Source organism: Amblyomma maculatum, chromosome 9 (assembly GCF_055883805.1).
Source record: "Amblyomma maculatum isolate TAMU_Amacu chromosome 9, ASM5588380v1, whole genome shotgun sequence".
NCBI classification, from domain to species: domain Eukaryota; kingdom Metazoa; phylum Arthropoda; class Arachnida; order Ixodida; family Ixodidae; genus Amblyomma; species Amblyomma maculatum.
In genome coordinates this window covers 10,574,966-10,591,879 of record NC_139352.1, presented here as the reverse complement: position 1 = coordinate 10,591,879, position 16,914 = coordinate 10,574,966, and the positions used below count along the sequence as shown (strand labels likewise).

Genomic DNA, 16,914 nt, shown 5'->3' with positions numbered 1-16,914 from the left:
AAGGTGCCAGTGGTACGGCTCCTCGCGCCACACCTGAGGTCATTTCTCGGAAGGACCTTCAGGTTTGGCATGGGAGAAGCAGCGCTTCCTCTCTAAAACATGCACTGAGTCTCGATCCATACGCAGATATGTGAGAGTGCGCCAGTTGCTTCAGTTCCAACTGGTCTGATATGCGTCTTTGGTATTTCTAGAGAATAGCTGTACGTTGTCCTTTGGGATTAATCGGAATGGCACCTTCGCAATCCGATGGAGCATTCTTTTCGTAGGCACCTCATTGCGCTGCATTCTAACGGCTTTGGAATAGGCCGCGTCTGGACGCGCGCTATACCAATATATTGGTCAAGGGATGGCGTCGATGCCTAGCCAGATGTTGCAGATGTGGCCGTACAGTTTCCTATCGAACTAGAACTTGAAAGCTGCCGCTTAGCAGTATTCCTGACAAAGATATTGGCGGTGAAGATATCGTGCCTTATTTGAATTAATGCTTACATTTTCGCTTAACAAAAATTAGTACATCGGGAAAAACCATGCATCAAATCCTTTCACATCTGATTTATTTCACCGGCTAAACTCCAGTGCCACTTCGAAAAATTTTCAATTTTAGCTTAAAGAAGTGGAATGTATAATCTGGAGATATGTCCTGTACGCAGGCCAAAGAACATTAAACGAAGCGATTTCAACGCCGCCATTATAGAATTCGCGGTGGGTATGTTGCCAGCGTCCGCATCAACGCCATGAATTATGGCGTCAGTTTGACGCACCAGAATAGAGTTTGACAGGCAGCATGAAGAACACCGGGGAAACAGCGCCAAGATAAAAGACAACAACAAAAAAGCACCCTTCGGCTTCCTGCCGCACGACGCCAGACGAGCAGAGCCCTCTCCCACTGCTCAGCGCTGCCGCGGACTAAAGGTAGCTTATACTTTGGAGAGGAAGAAAAGACGATAGAACAGGGCTTGATCCGCCGGATCCAGTGTATCCGTCGGATTCGCCGCCTTGTTTGGGTCGGCTGCCCTAAGACAGCAGTGAAGGCATTGTTACTGATCGCAGCTTTGAATCGGACAGCCGTTTCAGCAGGGGCTTCAGCTGCAGGAAACGAGACTTGGAGTAAGTGACTGGCTGCAGTGCAATTCTAGTAGATATGCTTCAGTGCCGCAACTATAAGGGAATATATACTCACCATGAAATTCTGGACACGTTCATCTTTCAAAGGGATGAAAGTTTGTGAATTAATTCTCCTCAAGGGTTGTTGCTATTAACTTTTTGTTGTAACAAATATCCGCCGTTGGTTGGCTATATCTGTTCTGACTAACCAATGGGAGCGAAAGACAAACTTATAATCATTTGGATGTTCATCGGAATATTTATATAACAGCATCTTGCAAATTTCACAGTTGTCTCACAATTACAACTGTGTCCAAGAAAGCTGGACTTTGTCACAGGTAACACGAGCTTGACAGGTTTTTCTTTTTTTTTGCGTCGTCTGTTGGTGCCCAATCTTAACGCTGTAGTCTTTCAACGCTGGCTGCACTCGTGTAAATCCTGATGCGTTTCCAATCCAATCGACGCCTCAGGGAACTAGACCCTGGGCTGCGCCTTCGTGTTTCCCCTAACAAAGGGCGGCGCGAAACAACACTGATGTGCCGTATGTGGCTCGGTGCTGCATTCACCAAAAAATACGCTTATGTGATGAGAATGGCGGATAGCCCTAACTGTGAAAGATGCGGCTGCGAAGAGACCACACAGCATCTCCTTTGCGAGTGCCTTGCTTTTTCAAGCGAAAGATATGCGCTGCGTTCGGCTCTGGACCATCTTGACAGCCGTCCTTTCACAGAGGAGAAAATCCTCGGCCCATGGCCACAGAAGGCGTCTAACGGCAAAGCCTTCAAAGCACTTATGTGTTTTATGAGAGACACAAACTTGATTCAGAAACTGTGACTGTGCTCCTCGCCGCCTTACCTTTCCTATTATTCTCTTCTATCTTTCTCCTTTAAACTCCTCATTCCCCTTCCCCAGTGCAGGGTAGCAAACCGGAAGCTTTCTGTTAAAAAACGGATCTAGGGACTTTATGGTTAACCTCTCTGCCTTCTCTCTCTTTCTCTCTCTCTCTCTCTATTCCACCACGGGTTTCCCTAAATGCATTGGAATAACACCATTTCCGCTTACAGTTGCACATTTACTGGGCGTTGCCCTGCTGACTGGTGGATAGATTCCTGGCTCACATCATGGAAAACTTTTTTGAGAACCTTGTGGGAAAGTTAGTACGCTGATTTGTTCGTGTGGATGGCATACTAACCACTTCATCAGCAAAAATGGACTCCACGTCTGGAGATCTTAGCCCACAATGAGCTGCTATTTCGTAACTCTAAGCGACCATAACAAAGGTTTAACCCTGAGCCGGCAGTCCTCTCTTGCCGCACACTCCTGAATTTCACCGTGGTGATGTCTTTTCATTCTGCAGGCGGAGGGATAACGAACAGTGCACATACAGTGTTCTCCGCTGCGTCGAGCTATACCATTTGGCGCGCCACCCCGCCACTATCCGGCGTGTGGTGTTACCGTATAGACTGAAAAACGTGCTGCCATATATGCACGCAAAATTTCGTAGGACGGAAGGTGCATGAATAGGAGCATTTACACCTTTCGTTTTAAGAGTTACACAAACGATTACGACCAAAGCAGTAAAGAGTAACCAAACAAAGTAAAGTGGCAGTAAAAGTACTGATTTTAATCAACCTGCGCCATTAAGGGAGCAGTAATACTGAAGGAATAGGCAGTAACAGGCAAAATTTACTTGTGACAGCTGCTTAGTGCCTTTTCACAATCCTTTATTGTGTGTGTGTAGGCACGCGCTCTCAATTAATAACGCAATTGCTCCCTTTGCGGAAGCCGACGTTCCGTTGGCATCTATAACGAGAGAGAGAGAGACGATCAATACGAATCAGGCAGCAGAGCATGCGTTAACCTTAGGGTTTCACCCGGAAAAAGCAGTGCTTGCCCCTCGTGTGTTCGCACCTTGCCAGCGGGCTTCTTCCAGTCAATCAATCGCAGCGTGACGCAGCCGTACACATCACCTATAGCTCCCTCTCCCGACACATATCGCGGTGTGAGGCGCTGTACCGACTTTCTGCTCTCCCTACCATTCGACGGCGATTAATGACGGATGTTTCCCTGTCTCCACCAGTCACATTACACCAAAGGCAAATCGTTAGGGGCAAAGTTTATAGTTTTTTTGCACTGTCTTTTGTCGGAAAATGCGCCTCATGATACTCGCTCCAACCCTAAAGCTGCGTATTTTTGCCGTTGAAGTTTGCATGAGAATAAAAGTATCTTCATGACGAGTGAAGCAACGATTGAGCAGAGAACGCTGTGAAGAGGCGAAATATCTTTGCCGATTCCAAGGAAAAAACGTCCGTTATCAGAGGTTTTAAGTATGAAATGCTTTCAACTCTCGCTCTCTCGGACTGGAGCGAATATTGTGTAGACAGGGAGTCGAAGCGGAGTTAATGTAAACCAAACTTTCCGAAAGTTTCCGTCGAAGCAGCTGTGACCTTGGCGCTCGCCAAAGGAGCTGGTGTGCCGGAAGCGGATGCGCGCAGTCAAGGCAAAAGCTGCATTGCGGCGGACGCAGATATCACTATTTGTGTACAACACTTACTTCGTCTGCCCATTGCTCGCAATCCGCTGCAACAGTAGACGTAGACGCTCGTATCATAAGGCGTGCTGCTGCATGCGGCTGAACAAGGAACAAACGCGGGACGACTATAAGAAAAACGAGGATGGTCCAGAAAGTGTGGTCGAAAACTAGTTTTCACGTCCGGGTGGTGCCGCGACATGTTGAAAGAAGTTTATTCTGCCTGTAGCATAACAAAGCTTACATTCTGCGTCATTGACTCGTTGGCGCGTTTAATGGCGGCCGACTGCATCTATGGATCGTTCTGCGCTTAACGGAAGTTGGCCGCTGAAGTGCATGGTGTGGTCCGGCATGGCCTGCAGTGCGAATTCATTTCAATAATGCGGTCTACTATATCTACAACCTATCCCAGAGGCTTTAGGCCAATACTGTATGCATTTAATGATTCCATCTACTATCAACGGCAGAAGAAATTGCATGGTCCGAATTTCCTCCCGATAACCTCGCGAGAAAACTTGATGGCAGATAAAGAACGCAACCACCATAATCACTCTAGATTGTTGATATTTACACGTCTTTCTCTCTCTCGCAGGCTAGAATTGGGACTTGGCTACAGCCCTCACACAGGCAACCTCAATGTGCAAGAAAAGCAACTACGTCGCTTGGATCGTATAGTGAGCGTTAAGAAAAGTTTATTTCGCATCGAGCCCTGCAAGGCCTCCCAAATATTTACATACACTGGTTTCCCGGTTTGCTACCCAAGATGGAGAAATGAGTGGTCTTAAGAAGGAATGCATCTGCAAGTAAGCAAAATTCAAAAGTACAACAGGATTTCGGCCTACCGTCGTTGCTTCGAGCGGCGTCTGTATTGCATCGGTATACCAATTAACGCTTTGAACTGTTCGTAACCGTACGTCTGTGCCCTTATTACTATGTCAGAAAAACACAGCAGAGACTGTTTACCCCGAGAAGCGGATATTGAAAAGCTGTTCAATGAAGGGCTCCGACTCGACAGTCGAGAGGTTCCTTTCTATTGCCAGGCCGATGGGTGTGTAGCTGACCCGAACTGCCGGGAAGGCGTTGTGCTCGACTACATTAAGGACATGTGCGCAGAAGAGGCGCGCATTCTCCAGCACATACTGTGCGCGAAGGCACCCGTGAAAGCGGTAACATTTAGTTCCATCTCATTAAGCGCGCTCAGGGCTGCCTTTGAAAAAGTGGAAGGATGGGAGAGTCTGGAAGAACTGAGAATTCTGGACATCGACTGCGAAGACGAAGAGCTTACCTTAGACCTCTCAAGAGCGCTGAAAAACCTACAAATCTTGCATTTGGAGTCTGAAACCATTTCCGGAACATTCGCTGGTGCAATAGTAAAATATCTTCACGAAAACAAGTCCCTTCAGAAGCTGACTCTGAGGTACTCATGTGACGGCGACGAGGCAGCAGCAACGATCGCAGAAGCGTTGGGGGTGAACAACACACTGAAAAGGCTCACATTGATGTCGGATGAAGTGCCACTCAGTGCAATGACCCTAGTAGCCTTTGCGAAATCACTTGAAATCAACTCAACGCTGGAACTAGTGGATCTCTTGCACAGCTGTTTCATGGAAAAGGAGCTGGTTTCGTCCATGTTCGAGCAAGACTTATACGCAAACCTTTTCAAGAGGATCCTGGTCACCTGGAAACAAGACCTCCTGCCACAGCTTACAAAACTTATTCGCGAGGACAGACACTACTCAGTGGTATCGGTATCCATCACCTGTTTCGTGGATAAAGAAATTCTGCGGAATTTTTTTGAAGCACTGGGCTCGAGCAGGACGCTGAGCGCGCTTCACTTGTACGATAGCTCTGGATTCTTCGACGAACACGTGAGTGGTATCGCCGACCTCGTCAAGAAAACTAATACACTGAAGGACATCCATATACTGAAAGACCCTGTGAACTGTACGGGCGAAGGGTATGGCCGGGAACAGCAGCTGGTCCAGATTCTCGATGCCCTGAAAGAAAACCGCTCTGTGACGACCTTCATCATGCAAGCATCGTTGACTCAAATTGATACCGCGATGTCACTGTCCGAACTGCTTGCTGTGAATGATACCCTAAGCGAAGTGGCTATCTTAGATGTGTCGGAAGTCGGTGATATGTACAGCATTATTTTGGAGGGGCTTAGACAGAACCACACTTTGACAAGACTCACGCTTACCCTAAACCCGTTCGAGGACGCGCAGAGTGTTGCCGAAATGAGAAAGCTAGTGAAAAGGAATGGTCGTCTGTTAGACCAAGCTGTTAAGTTTGTGACTGGCGAATGCACCGAACTCGAGGCCGCAGATGCCGCAGAGAAGCTGAGAGCTAGTGCTACTTTGGTGGATGCATTGAAAGGGCGCACCGGGAAAACCACAGAAGCTGTGCATCACGACATAGAGGCTGCTCTATCTCGGCTAAATAATGCTTAATGTAAACTGCACCGTGGTGCAGTCCGGGCTGGGGCTTAGAAAAGCAACTCTTTGCTCTGTGTTTTTCTCCTCCTTTCTCATTTCTCCGAATGCCGCCTCGTTATAATGATAACCACTGACTTTCTTTCATTTTGAAGCCACTTAACTACCACTGCTTCTATTATGTTATATTTTATACCGTTTTATTCTTATTTGTACATATTCTTGGATTGTGTAGCCTGGCAGCATTTGTAGTAGTACGAAATCATTTACTAATAGTTGCCTATTAGTTACCAATGACCTTTTCAACCTTTCGTTCTAGGGCACAGTATTAACTCGATAGCGTTAAAGGCCCCATTGCTAGAAAATCCGGCGTCAGCGTTGTGAGCGAAGAATCACGGGAATGGCTCGGGCAGTCAATAGTTAGTGGCTAACATGGCCGGGCACTGTTTGGATTTACGATTGCATGACGTAACGTGACCGCATTACATGGCTAATTTGGCCAGAGCTGCAACTCGGGTTGCTCGCTTCAGATGGGAGGGTGAGGTTGGAATGCAGCCTTCCGGGACCCTTGGGTTTTGAGCCAGACATGCCACCCTTAGGGCACGCAGGCATGTTGGTGCGGCTTGGTTAAGCGGGTTGTTATATCTTCGCCTAGTTTGGGCGAGATAATGAAGAAATTAAGAGAGAGCTAATCGGGCGAGGAGCGATGTCTATGTACGCGGACAAGGATCTGCATAAAGACTTAGCAAACGGAATCGAGTTATTGTATACCGCTATCGTGTCGTACCCTTAAGAGTGGAGCTTATGTGTCCCGCCAAATTTTTAATAAGGCGGAATCGGAGGCATTCGCAATCGTTGTTGAACCCAGTTCTTACATTGTATTCCGAGGTATATACTGGACATGGTGCTGGAACATAAGCAATGGGAACGTGCTTTGAAAGTCGTTGGACTACCCAACGATATTCCACGCTGCGCTGCGGTGGCAAACAGTCAAGGATAGAGAGGACGTTTCAAGAGAGAGAGAACATTTATTGATTGACCTTGGTCCGGGTCGTCGCCTCATGCCGATGAGGTGTACGTGGGACCTATATCGCCTAACATGTGGGTGGTATGGGTAAATAGCTGTGGCCAGATCAATCGACGAAGTCAGCAGGAGGGGCTAGCTGTGCGGCTCTGTCAGGAACAGGGTACGTGGACGCTCAGAGTGCAGAACCGCAAAGGCAAAGGAACGCTATTGAGTAATATACAATGCTGTATACTGTATGGGAACCCTGCAGTGCGGCGGCAATAATTTACGAGGCAAATTCAGGGCTGTAGTAAAGCAACTCAGGTATCGCGTGACAGTGCAGCGAGATGACATTTATTGGCGCAGCCGAATAAGTAAAGCGATAGCGGTACTGCCAGCTGTTGTCGTCTTGTCGCGTCACCGGGAGCGCACCAAAAGCAGAATGTGGCATCCGTATGCATGAATACGGCGTGCCAACCGATCAAGTCGGGAGCCGTACGAACGCTACGAGTCAGGTGGCGTCTATCAAAATTTACAATGTGGGCATTGTTTTTCCATGACCGATATTGTCCCCAGCTTCAAATTAGACTATGCCATTTCCGGCACATGGCGCGCGTCGGTTTTGGCCATGGTGTGGTTTTGGTATCGGGCTGTTATGCACTAAAATATTACGGTTTAGTGTCTGGAACCATAATGCCAAAATAATTTCAATAAGAGGTTTTGGTACGATATTAAATTCATTTAGCTTCACGTTATAGTTATAGTCGATAATTAAAGGGTTATTCATTAACTTATCATATTTTCACTACCGGCTAGCAGCACACCTGCACGAACTGCATTATCGTATCTTTCAAGCCTTTTTAAAGACAAATTTGTGCAGATAAGAAAACAAACACAGAAAACGCCCATATTTTAAGGGAATTCGATACAGTCTCGTCGTGAGTTTTCTTTTTTTAATTAATTACATCTCCAGACTTGTGAGACTTGGATTTTTTAGGGCCCATATAACGAATTTTATGATGTCTTTAAAATGCGCAGGATAAGTACAGTAAAGGCTATTAAACCAAGTGCACAATTCAAAGAACACTTCATAAATATTCCCATTCCGTCGACGTCCCATGCCGGTCTCTCGCACGAATTCGCTCTTTCAACTTCGTAAGGCACAGGCCTATAAGGGCTACCATTGGCTCACCAAAAACAGCAACGATGATCGCATGCGAAGAGGACGATATGCACCCCCGGCCGGAGACTTGAGACAACAGAGGCACGTGGCTCCTTTTCCTTTTAATTATTGTCATGCTGCGGAGGGGTAGCGAATTGCATAATAAATATGGCAGATCTAATTTAAGACTGCTTACGTGTATGAATGCGAAAGCATTACAGCCCGCGAGTGATAGATTTTCGACTGATGTTTTCGACTTGTATTAAAGTTCTTTCTTCTATTGTATTCTGTGTGTGCGCTTGTGTATTCCACGTAGACTGCCGTCTTCACGCGACATCTGAGACTCTGGAGAACGGCCGCCACATATAAGGCCCGTCAAAGGCCAGCACATATAGACGATCGTACGACCCACATTGTCATAAAATCGCAGTAGCGTCGACCGAGGATGGGTATGGATGGATCCGCGATGCATCTTGAATGCTTGGCTTACTGCTTGTGTTTTACGGGTGCTTGCTAACGTAAACCTTTCTTTTTTTCTTGCCATCGTTGACATTTTAGGACCATCTCACGAGCACGCACAATAACGAACGTCGCCAACAATTATTGTAACGGAACGAGTATCCATAGAAGGAAGCATGCCAGCCGCCTGAAGCATTTTGCCGGAACCTGTCTCGATCCTGGCTTCTGATGAATTCACACCTATGATTAAGCTGACAACAAAACTGCGAGGTCTCCGTTTTAACCGTTTTAACCGGTCACGTCGCTTTTGTTTACCGTAGAACCGCGCGCAGCAATTACCCGTAACGCAATCCTGGACCGATAACACTCCTGACGAGGAAAGTCAGTTTTTGTTGATCGCCGTTGCTACGTCTTCCTGTGCAAACACTGCAAAAGCCAACTCGAAGGCCTAAGGACCTTTACCCAAGAAATGTCTCCCTGTTTTTCTTCAACAGCTTTCAGAAAATGAGAATCGAGGGGCTGTTAAATGCTGGCTAGATGTAGCACGTTACAGCACTTCTTTTTTCCATGCGGCTGCATCACAACGAAGCTGCACATTTTATTTGCAAACCGCCGTCTACGGAGAACATGTTGACGTCAATATGTACGCTAACTACATTACTCCTGAGCATGTATCGTAGTGTTTTAAAACGTGCTTCGCCTTCCGAATGAAGTTTTGTACATTCATGCTCACTTCTGCAATGTGATTGACTTTTCTTCACGAAAGGACGGCATTTGCATGTTTTCCTATTGGTCGCAACGCCAGCTTTAAGACATCCAACCAGTTGCGGTGTCCGCGAGCGCCTCCTATGTTTGTAAACACGGTACTGGCATCGGGAGGTCCTGATCCGCATGATGATGCATTGTCTCGCTAAACAATCATAGCTGTAAGTGGTTATGCTTCTCTCGATTAAATAAGTGACATGCATCACAGCTCCAGCGGTCATTTATTTATTTCACAACATTGCAGGCAGCGCCGTTTTCTAAGACTTATAGGTTACAGAAGCAGCGTCTTTACAGTGCGCTCAGACATAATAATATAGCAGCGCATCCAACATGAGATGATGGCAGACAGTTCCATTTATCGACGATTTTTGGAAACAAGGATTTTTTGAAAGAGTTTGGTTCTTGTAAGAAATAATTTTGCAGAAGGAAAGATTTTAACAACGAACTATTTTCTTGTCTCAAAAGACATTGTGCGGCGCCGATGAAAGTGGGCGGACCTTCGCTGCAGACATGACTAGTATCCGGCTGTACTTATAGAAAGGCCTGCTGTTTGGGCGGCGAATTAATATTTGATTTTATTTCCATTTGGCTTACTTGTTCGCCAGGACAGAAATCCTTTAGCCTCCTGGACCGGCTTCTATTTTGAAATATCACTTGAACAACAACGCATACGTGTTCACGAGCTAGCATTAAACAAAAGTCGTTCTCTCTCTTAAAAAAAAAAAGAAAAATTAATGAGACGACGCGCGGCGCACTCGGGAATAGCTCCCGTGAGCTCTGTTCGAATATGAGCTAGAAAAAAAGCAAACAAACAAACAAACAAACAAACAAAAAAAGACTCGGGCATAGCAACAGCATTACAGAGATGGATGGTTTGCGCAGCCAATAGGCTGCCTTTAACGTGAGGTATAGCTTCCTGGGAACACCCATTTTTCCAGCTTTTTTTTTCTGCACAAGAAACCCACCGGAAAGGACTTCCTGGCTGCCCACTTAAAAAGAGGGGGGAGGTGATCAAAGTCCTGTTTCCAAAGGGCGACCTCTCTGCCTTTCCTTTAATAAACTTTTGCTGTCTCACTGACCAAACTGAGTAGTAATGCCACATTAGAGGAACGCGGTATTTGTTTGGTTTGGTTTGTGGGGTTTAACGTCCCAAAGAAACTCAGGGTACGAGAGACGCCGTAGTGGAGGTCTTCGGAAATTTCGATCACCTGGGCTTTAACGGGCACTGATGTCGTGCAGCACACGGGCGCCTTCTTTTCGTCTCCACCGAAAAGCGGCCGCCGCGGCTAGGACTCGATCCTTCATCCATGATGACTTAAGTCGAGAGCTTCAACTACTGCACTAACGGGGCCGGGTGGAGGAAAGGCACTGTAATACATAGTGTTGATGTAAATTTCATTATCGTATTTGTTAGGCTGAGATGAAGGTATTAGGGAGTATACCCTAAGTGGGCGAAATGCAAAAGCAGACTATTTTAGTAAACTTGTTCTTATGCTATCGGCGAAGAAACACTATTTATTTTATTGCAATCTAACGCAAAATGCCCTGATGCGTCTGCTCCACTGCCGGCGAAAGAAATGGCTGCATACTTGCAAAACAACCCAGTACATATACAACGCTTAGATCGGTAATGTTTGCAGCGCTTTCGCTGCAGAAGCGGCACGCTGCAGCGTTAGACAGCTGGGCCTGGCTGGGCCAGTCGAGAAACTGTTCAACGTCACTTTGCTGAGCTTTAGCAACAGAGCATGCCAAATTGTAACGTTATCGGCCCCCTCTCGTCCGCCTTTCACGGCTAGCGATCTCTGCAGTCGTGCGGAATCCCAATAACTCGATAGATTTCTCGACAGCATCGCTCCTGTTGAAGTGGACTCATCGTACGGTTCTCTACTTCGAAGTGAGCTGAAATCTTTTCGGCGTTACATCTTGGCAACCAAGAAGTAAGTAAAGTGTTGCACTTGCTGCTCGCAATTTTTCGGTTATCCTCATGAAACCGCTCAATGAATGCAGTGTAGACAGCCGCCGAACAATAAGTTTCCCTTCGTGTCGTCTGCTCCTGTAGTGAAGCGCTATTGCGTGTGCGTTTCAGTTTATCGCGGTGTCAGTGCATGCATACGTTTGCGCTTGTTGTACTAATAATAGGGGACTGTGTCGAGCTTTATTTCGGGCAGTGAGGCGACGCCTCCTCTTCGAAAGTGCTCCCGCGTTTCTCCGTGGGGATTGAGGCGCTGCCCTCAGCTTGTGCGTAGGTGTGTCGCCCTACTTAATTTAGGTGCGCTCTCCGCTCTGTCGCGCCGCATTTTTTTCTTGCGTCAGCCTGCCGCCGCGTTTTGGATAGCGCTACCATAGGTCTCATCCCGTTCTGCTTGTCATGCGCGCCAAATTCAATTCTGCGCAAACTGCGTGCTTACAACAGTGTGTATTTTGGCAACACAGCCATATTAGTGGAATTGATGTTCAGGAAGAAGTCAAGAAATGGTGAGCTGTGGCTCTGCTACATATTTTGCATCTTTTCTACAAAGGCAAGATGCAGTGGATATTTTTTTTTCTTCTGCAAAGACGAGGTGATACATTACCCGGTATCATCCGTGCCACAGTGCTAATCCGTATGCTATGCTATGTACAGTTTTAACGCCCCAAAGCCGCATGGGTCTCCGTACTGATAGACTGCTTGGTCGTGTAATGACACTGTCAGGCCGTTTCTCTAGCTTGGTAGTGCACTAACGACAACTTTACTTGCAACGTATTCCGTTCTAAGTATGCTCTGGGTTCGGGTTTTGTGCTCTATTCCACCACCTACCTGTGCGCGTTTAATAAGCCGCGAAAGGACTAGAGTGTCTTGCACCGCTGTGTGGTTCCGGATTCTGTTCTGTACAATCATGCGAATAGTGTTATTACTAACGGCCAGTTGCAAATTGTCATTAAAAGCGTGTAGTCGAAGTATAGCAATGGAAACATTATTAGTTAACACCATTTACAGTTTAATATGTCTCGGCTCATTCTCTAGGTATATTACCGTTCACTTTTATTTTAAAACTTCAGATACGGTTGGTACTACTCCTGAAATATCAGATGTCCGTAGCGAGCACAACCGCTTCATTATTATTAAAATCAGCCGCATCTCCGAGCGATTATCTTAATTTTAATCTTTGAATCTTTTTATTTTACAAGCAGTGAAACGTGCGTCGATTTATTCTGTTCAGTTCGATTGTGCCGTAGGGCGGACATTATGTATTCCGCATACTTCAAATAAAATACTAAAAATGAACTAACTAAACAAATTTTAAATATTTGGTTTCAAGGCGCGACTATATTGAGTAATTGAATGCTGTCAACATAAAAGGTGGATTTAAAATATTAAAATCGGTATGTTATTTTGCAAATATCGAGGTTTGGAAATTCTGTAAGCTTTCGTATAGTACTGCCCATATCCGAATGAAATTCGGAGAGTGCTGCCAAGACTTTGATCCAATACGAATCGAATAGCGACAGGACCAAATCGAATAAATTATTTTTAACGATATGCGAAATATGTGAAAATGAGAGACAGCTTAGCACTAGCTGCAGCAAGATGGTGCAGCTTATAGAGTTAAAGCTGTAGCTAGGAAAACAGGCAACACTAGCCTCCGCTTGCAGGTACGAAACATTGTGTGAGTATACTGTGACCGTTATGGGAGAAAGTATGTTTCGCTGTTCACAACGGCTGCGAGTAGCCTGGCGCCAAATTGGATAGCCTTAGAGAAGCGAGAGCTACGCACGCACCGTGCCTTAGAGATTGGGCACCAGTGCAAGGTTTGTTGAGGATAGGCCCTGCCACATCGCCTAACTATTGCCTAACCTTGGAAGCAATGTCTGAGCTTTACGACGGTCGCGACCCCTATTGGGTGGCGCTGCAACGCCGAGTCCATTTCGCGCACACCGCAGAGGCTAGCATGGTGTGTGAAGTGGGTCTGTTTTTAAAAAAATGGTTGAATAAATGCACCTAATCTTATTCGAATATCGCGTTGAATATTCCAACAGTACTCGATAAATTGAGAGCATATATATTTAATTTCGAATAATTTTCAGCGCGCGTTATTAGACACGTTAAACGTGCCGAATAGGAGGATACTCGCAGGCACGCTTTAGTTAGCTCTCCGAGTTAGCTTTCCCCCATTGCGCATTTACGAAATGGCACCGCTCCCGTTTCTAGCTGTTTTGAGAAATAGAAACGCAGTTTGAGTATTCTGCGTTATATACGAAGAACGCGTTGTTTCGACGACGGTACAGCATGAACAATATTTTGTTAGTGTGTAAAGCGCGAACTCAGCGATCTTGAAAAAGGCATTTTGATGACCTACATATCAGCCCACAATGCCGGTTCAGAAAAAAAGAAATAACTGTGCACCTTCAACGTTCACGGCCATCAATTTCGGAGTATAATGTGTGACTTATAACCCGAAAATTAAAGAAAAAAAAATCTATAGTTTCCTTTCTCTAAATGATCACGTTTCTATTGAGCTTTATCACGTACATAATGACCTCCTGGCTGTTGAGCCAGAATGCAAATGCTGTGAGCTCAAAGAAGGCAAAATTCTGTACATAATCGTGTATGGATGCGTTTGTCCGCGTCCGCGATAGTAGAAAGGACATTGAGCTGCAGGAAAAACAAATATCCATTGCATATCTGCTCTAGCATGCAAACTGCGCGTTCCAATCCTTTAATCTTGCGCAACTACAACAACTGACTCTATTGCTGCAGGAACTGAGCTCACTGAACTAAGAACGCGATGAGACCACGTAGTTTGTGTTTTACACTCTCCAAGCTCATATGTGCTTGCGTCAAGAACTACTGGGAGAAAGCACGGTTACCATCCTTATTACTATCAGTGACACCAGTAAGCCAGAAGTATCTAAGAACTGTTTTAAAGGTAAAGTTCGAGTGGTGTATACATGGGAATGGTGTTTAAACACCCTGTGTCCATGGCCAATAACATGCAAATAACGCTGAAGGCTAGCAAAGAGCGCTGATCTTAATCGTCCTGTTAGTTTCAAGGGTAAGTCTGTCAAACTTGGATGACAACATAAATTTATGGCATACCTCACGTGTTTATAGTGCAACTACCGTTTTCTCGTATTCTCATATATCTGTTTTTTCCCTTCTTCGCAGGCTGAACTGAGGTCCACAGCACACATCAACAGCGAGCGAGGAACCGCACCGCGTTCAATTCAGCTTCAGCTTGGACCCTCAAATAACACTGAGCACAACGATCGCACGAACCAGACATCTTTAAGCTTTCAAGTGAGGAGGGACGATTCGCGTCTTCAAGAGGGAGAAGAAAAATAAGATATTCCAGAGTGGTTCGTGGTATAGCACCACTTCGATCAAGGAGTCATAAACGTCGTCATAAACGTCGCCATAGCAAGAAAGAAATTTTGTTCTTGAGCGCACGGCTGTTGCAAGCATGTCCGAAGAAGTGAGCAATGATTTTCAGCCGAAAGAAAAAGACATTGAAGAGTTCTTCAACCAAGGGTTTAACGCCATCAAGGAGTTCAACCCTGACGCTGACCCTAGCTATCGAGGAGGCGTCATGCTCGAATACACAAAAAAGCTGTCATTGGAAGAAGCTCGCATACTTCCGTTTATGCTAAGCACGAAGGCGTCCGTGAAGAAGCTCAGCATTTGGGACATCTCGTTGGACGCACTGAGGGCCGCCTTTGACAAACTGCAAGATTGGGGATCTCTGGAGGAACTACAAATTTTGCACATTGACTGCGACGACGAAGACTTTGACATAGACCTCTCGGGGGCATTCAAAAAGCTCAGAATCCTGGACTTGCGGTGTGAAAAGATCAGCAGTATTTTCGCTCTCAACATCGCAAACTATCTAAGAGAGAACAAGTCGCTGCAGGAATTGAGTCTTTGGGAGTCGTGCGGTGGTGACGAAGGTGGCTCGGCAATCGCCGACGCGTTGACGGTGAACGACACGTTGAAGAAGCTCACACTGTCACCAGGAATACAGACGCTGACAGAAAAGACTCTGGTCGCTTTTGCGAAGACCCTGACGACCAACTCGACGCTGGAGCTTGTGGATCTGTTCGACAGCTGTTCCATGGAGAAGGAACAAGTGTCTTCTTTGTTCGAGCAAGACATCTACGCTGACGTGTTCAAGAGGATTCGGATTTTGTGGAAGCAAGATTTTCTGCCGGAGCTTATAAAGCATCTCCAGGAAGATAGGCATTGCTCCGAGCTCTCCGTCGATGTCACGGCCTCCGTGGACAAGGACCTACTGCAAGAGTTCTTTGATGCGGTGGCTTCAAACACAACGCTGCGCATGCTACACTTCTACCCGAACGACAAGTGCTTCGACGAACTCGCGGATGGTATTGCTTCTGTCGTCAAGCGGACAAACACGCTTAAGGAAGTGCAGAATCTCATGCACGTAAAAAAGGGCGCCGAGGAACAGTTGGTCCGGGTCCTCGACGCCCTGAAGGAGAATCGCTCCGTGACGAACTTTACCATGTACGTTGAATCGCTGACGCCTGAGATAGCGGAGTCTTTGTCTGAGCTTCTGGCTGTGAACAATGCCTTGAGGGATGTCGCCATCTGCGAGTATTACGGAATCACTGATGAGATTGTGGAGACCATACTTGGGGGTCTGAGGAAAAACCACACTTTGACGGGTATTATGGTTTCCTGGGACCCAGATGATGATGTTGAGGGTATCGCCGAGATGGAACAGCTGCTGAAAAAGAATGCTCGTCTCTTGGACCAGGCTGTAAAGTTTGTGAAGGGTGACAGCAAAGATAGCGAAGCTGCAGATGCTGCTAAGAAGTTACGATCCACTTCTAGTTTGCTGCACAAGCTGAAAGAGCTCACGGGCAAGACAACGGAAGCTGTGCTTTCCGACATAGAGGCAGCGCTAGGCTGAGTGTGTGCATCAACTTTTTGTGCTACGTGCACCAAGTTTGCTCAATTTCAGCGTGGTTTGAGGCACCTCCAAATGACCCCTTGCTTGTGTTTGCATGAATGCTATGACGCTGTTGGAAAGTGTAGCTATGCTTTTTGCCTTCACGCATTGCTGTTGAACGAGTTCAAAAAACAGAAGCAGCACTGATGATGAAATGAACTTACTCTAGAAAAACATCTATTTATTGAGACTGCTTTTAGGAACACGGCTTATCACTTGCACAACTCACCCCTGTATCAATGGCGCAGCTCGTAACTATTCGGAAGCAGCGGCGCGTGTATATCCGCTGGTATTTATTAGGGACATGCGAACAGTACCTTTTCCAAAGTGAATCGAATACGGACAGTGCAGTGTACCTACCGAATCGAAAAAAAAAAAGTAGCTTATTTATCAAACGTTTCAACACGATTAGAATACTTTTTGCGAACATTCGTTGCTTGTTCGAATGTTCGACAGTCATGTGAAACAGTGAAGCGCTAGCGGTGGTGCTACAGAATACTTTGCTG

The 16,914-nt window shown here is 46.2% G+C and overlaps 2 protein-coding genes across 2 annotated transcripts; both read left to right on the top strand.

Annotated features, from left to right (window-relative positions):
* Window positions 1-922: 922 nt before the first annotated feature.
* LOC146178261 (uncharacterized) lies at window positions 923-8,522 on the top strand. The gene is made up of 2 exons (XM_084578066.1): window positions 923-1,107; window positions 4,227-8,522. The coding sequence occupies exon 2, from the start codon at window positions 4,567-4,569 to the stop codon at window positions 6,085-6,087; it is 1,521 nt and encodes a 506-aa protein (XP_084434192.1). The 5' UTR covers window positions 923-1,107; window positions 4,227-4,566; the 3' UTR covers window positions 6,088-8,522.
* Window positions 8,523-11,145: 2,623 nt separating this feature from the next.
* On the top strand, window positions 11,146-16,811 carry LOC146178260 (uncharacterized). The gene is made up of 2 exons (XM_084578065.1): window positions 11,146-11,398; window positions 14,608-16,811. The coding sequence occupies exon 2, from the start codon at window positions 14,903-14,905 to the stop codon at window positions 16,367-16,369; it is 1,467 nt and encodes a 488-aa protein (XP_084434191.1). The 5' UTR covers window positions 11,146-11,398; window positions 14,608-14,902; the 3' UTR covers window positions 16,370-16,811.
* The last annotated feature ends 103 nt before the right edge of the window (window positions 16,812-16,914 follow it).